This window comes from Charadrius vociferus, unplaced genomic scaffold, assembly GCF_000708025.1.
Source record: "Charadrius vociferus isolate BGI_N301 unplaced genomic scaffold, ASM70802v2 scaffold9, whole genome shotgun sequence".
Taxonomy (NCBI): domain Eukaryota; kingdom Metazoa; phylum Chordata; class Aves; order Charadriiformes; family Charadriidae; genus Charadrius; species Charadrius vociferus.
In genome coordinates, this window is record NW_009661373.1 from 713,834 (window position 1) to 716,145 (window position 2,312).

General features: G+C 50.7%; 1 protein-coding gene across 1 annotated transcript; it reads right to left on the reverse strand.

The window, feature by feature from the left end:
• Positions 1 to 12: 12 nt before the first annotated feature.
• SLITRK1 (SLIT and NTRK-like family, member 1) lies at positions 13 to 2,306 on the reverse strand. Its single transcript, XM_009893838.1, has one exon. The coding sequence runs from the start codon at positions 2,089 to 2,091 to the stop codon at positions 13 to 15; it is 2,079 nt and encodes a 692-aa protein (XP_009892140.1). The 5' UTR covers positions 2,092 to 2,306.
• Positions 2,307 to 2,312: the final 6 nt, after the last annotated feature.

The window sequence follows — 2,312 nt, forward strand, 5'->3', positions numbered from 1 at the left end:
CCCCCCCCGATCTCAGTCCGACGGGGAGTGGGAGCCGCAGTCGTAAACCCTGTGGGCCCCGTCGGCGCTGTAGGGCCCGTTGTGCCAGTAGGACGAGTCGCAGACCGTCTGCAAGGAGTTGATTTCGGATGCAGAGGAGTTGGCATCCCTCCTCTTGGACCGCTTTCTGTTCCTCAGGATGAACACCAGCATGCCAACCACTGTGAAGGCAGAGGTTACAAAAACCAGCAGGAGCCCTGGCACCAGCACCGAAATAGAGACCCGGCTGGTCTCCAAGTAGGAGTTGGAGTGAGTACCTGTCTCTGTCAACCCAGTGCTGGTTTTGTTTGTAGAAGTTAATGTGGGTGAGATTTTTAACTGAGGGCAAATCACATCGTTGGAGAGGGACTCGAAATCCTCCTTGAAGAAATCTTCAGGGGACTCGCACCTCAGGTCGCTCATAATCACCTTGGGGCGCAGCATCTCCGCCCACTGTTTGAAAGGCACGATAGGGCAAGTACAGTCCCACGGGTTGCCGTGCAGGTCGATCTGGGTGATGGAGGTGAGCTGGTCCAGCACCCCCACCACCGGGAGGTACATGAAATAATTGTTGTGTATGCTCAGCTTGGAAAGCGAGACTCCAGCAAACACATCTACTGGGAGAGACCTCAGCAGGTTGTTGTTGAGGATGAGGACTCTCAGTTTGGGCATCACATTGAAGGTGCCGGGCATGATCAGCTGGATCCCATTAAACTCCACGTTCAGATACTCCAGGTTTTGCAGACCAGCAAATTTCTCCCGGGACAGGGTGTCTAAGTAGTTACTATCCATGTAGAGCCATCGGAGATCAAAGAGGTTCTTGAAGGTGTTGTTCTCGACAGTGGCGATGTTGTTGTTGCCCAGATCAAGTAAATTAAGTTTCCGGTAATCCAGAAAGTGGGATTTCCTGATAGTGTGTATCTTGTTGTCTCTAAGAAACAGCTCCTGCACGTTGGAGGGCTTGGGCTTCAAATCCACCAAGCTGCTCACATTCCTGTCATTGCAATTAACCTTTAAACCCGAGCCAGGGATCTGATCGCAGCTGCAGATGTGCGGGCAGGACATGGTAGCCGGTAGCTTGCTCTTCGCACTAACTGTCGACACGGCAGCAGTGGGTCTGGTCTTGATTTGCCAGTTGACGGGAATCTTTGTACCTCCGTTTGGACCAGATCCTGGCGTGGCAGGGTCTTCTTTGCCATGTATTTTAAAGGGGGTTGGAATGGGACCAGGATCGCAGGTTTCTTCTTCGGCAGGGGGAGCAGCTAGGCTAGAATCCACTCTGTTCTTTTTGCACAGCTCTTGCTCTGTGGTCTCATTTAAATCTTTGCCCTGCAACCTAGTGGGAGCCTCACAAATCACTCTGCCGATCAAAGCGTTTTTGGGTATGTTTTCCAGCCATTCCTTCAACGACAGCAGATCACAAGTGCAGTCCCAGGGGTTATCCTCTAGCAGGATTTCAGCAATGCCTGGGATCTGCTCCAGGACCTCCTCATAAGGCAAGGTTTTAAGACGGTTTCCCCGGAGGTCGAGGTGGGTGATCGGCACATACTGAAACACGTTGGGGGGCAAGGTGCTGATGAGATTGTCATTTAAAATCAGCACCTCTAGCTTGTTTAAGTCCCTAAATGCTCCCGGGTCAATATCCCGCAATAGATTAAAATCTGCCTGGAGGTATTCCAGATCGTCCAGCCCCAGGAAAGTCTGCTTCCTGAAGGATTTGATCTTGTTGTTGTTTATGTGCAAGCGTTTCACCAGCTGCAGCCCGAGGAAAGCCCCAGGAACAATCTCATGCAAACCGTTGTTTTCCATGTGCAAACTGACTGCATTGTAAAAGTTAGCAAACTCATTAGGGAAAAGTCGAGTCAGGGAATTGCCATGCAGGAATAAATGGTAAAACTGGGAAGTTGGGGCGGTGAAATGTTGCAGGCTGGTAAATCCCTTTTTCTCACAGTCTACGTGCAAATCCCCTTCTATCTCGTTGCAGGCACAGATCTTCTCTTTGCAAACGTCCCCTGTAACGTTTCCAGCAGCAAAACAAAGAGACGTCTCCAGCAACAGAATCCAAAGCAGCATTTTTAAACCGAGCAATTCATTCCCGATCTCATCACAAAGTAACAGCAACCATCCTCCTCACACGGAAAGCAATTCCAGTTCATTCAATACATGAAATGTCCGAATCACCAGCAAAGGGGGAGAAAAAAAAATAAAAATGTGGGGAGGAGGAGCAGGGAGGGGGGGGGGGCGACACGACTCTTTCTTTTCTCCTCTCTCCCTCTCTCCCCCCCCCACGCACA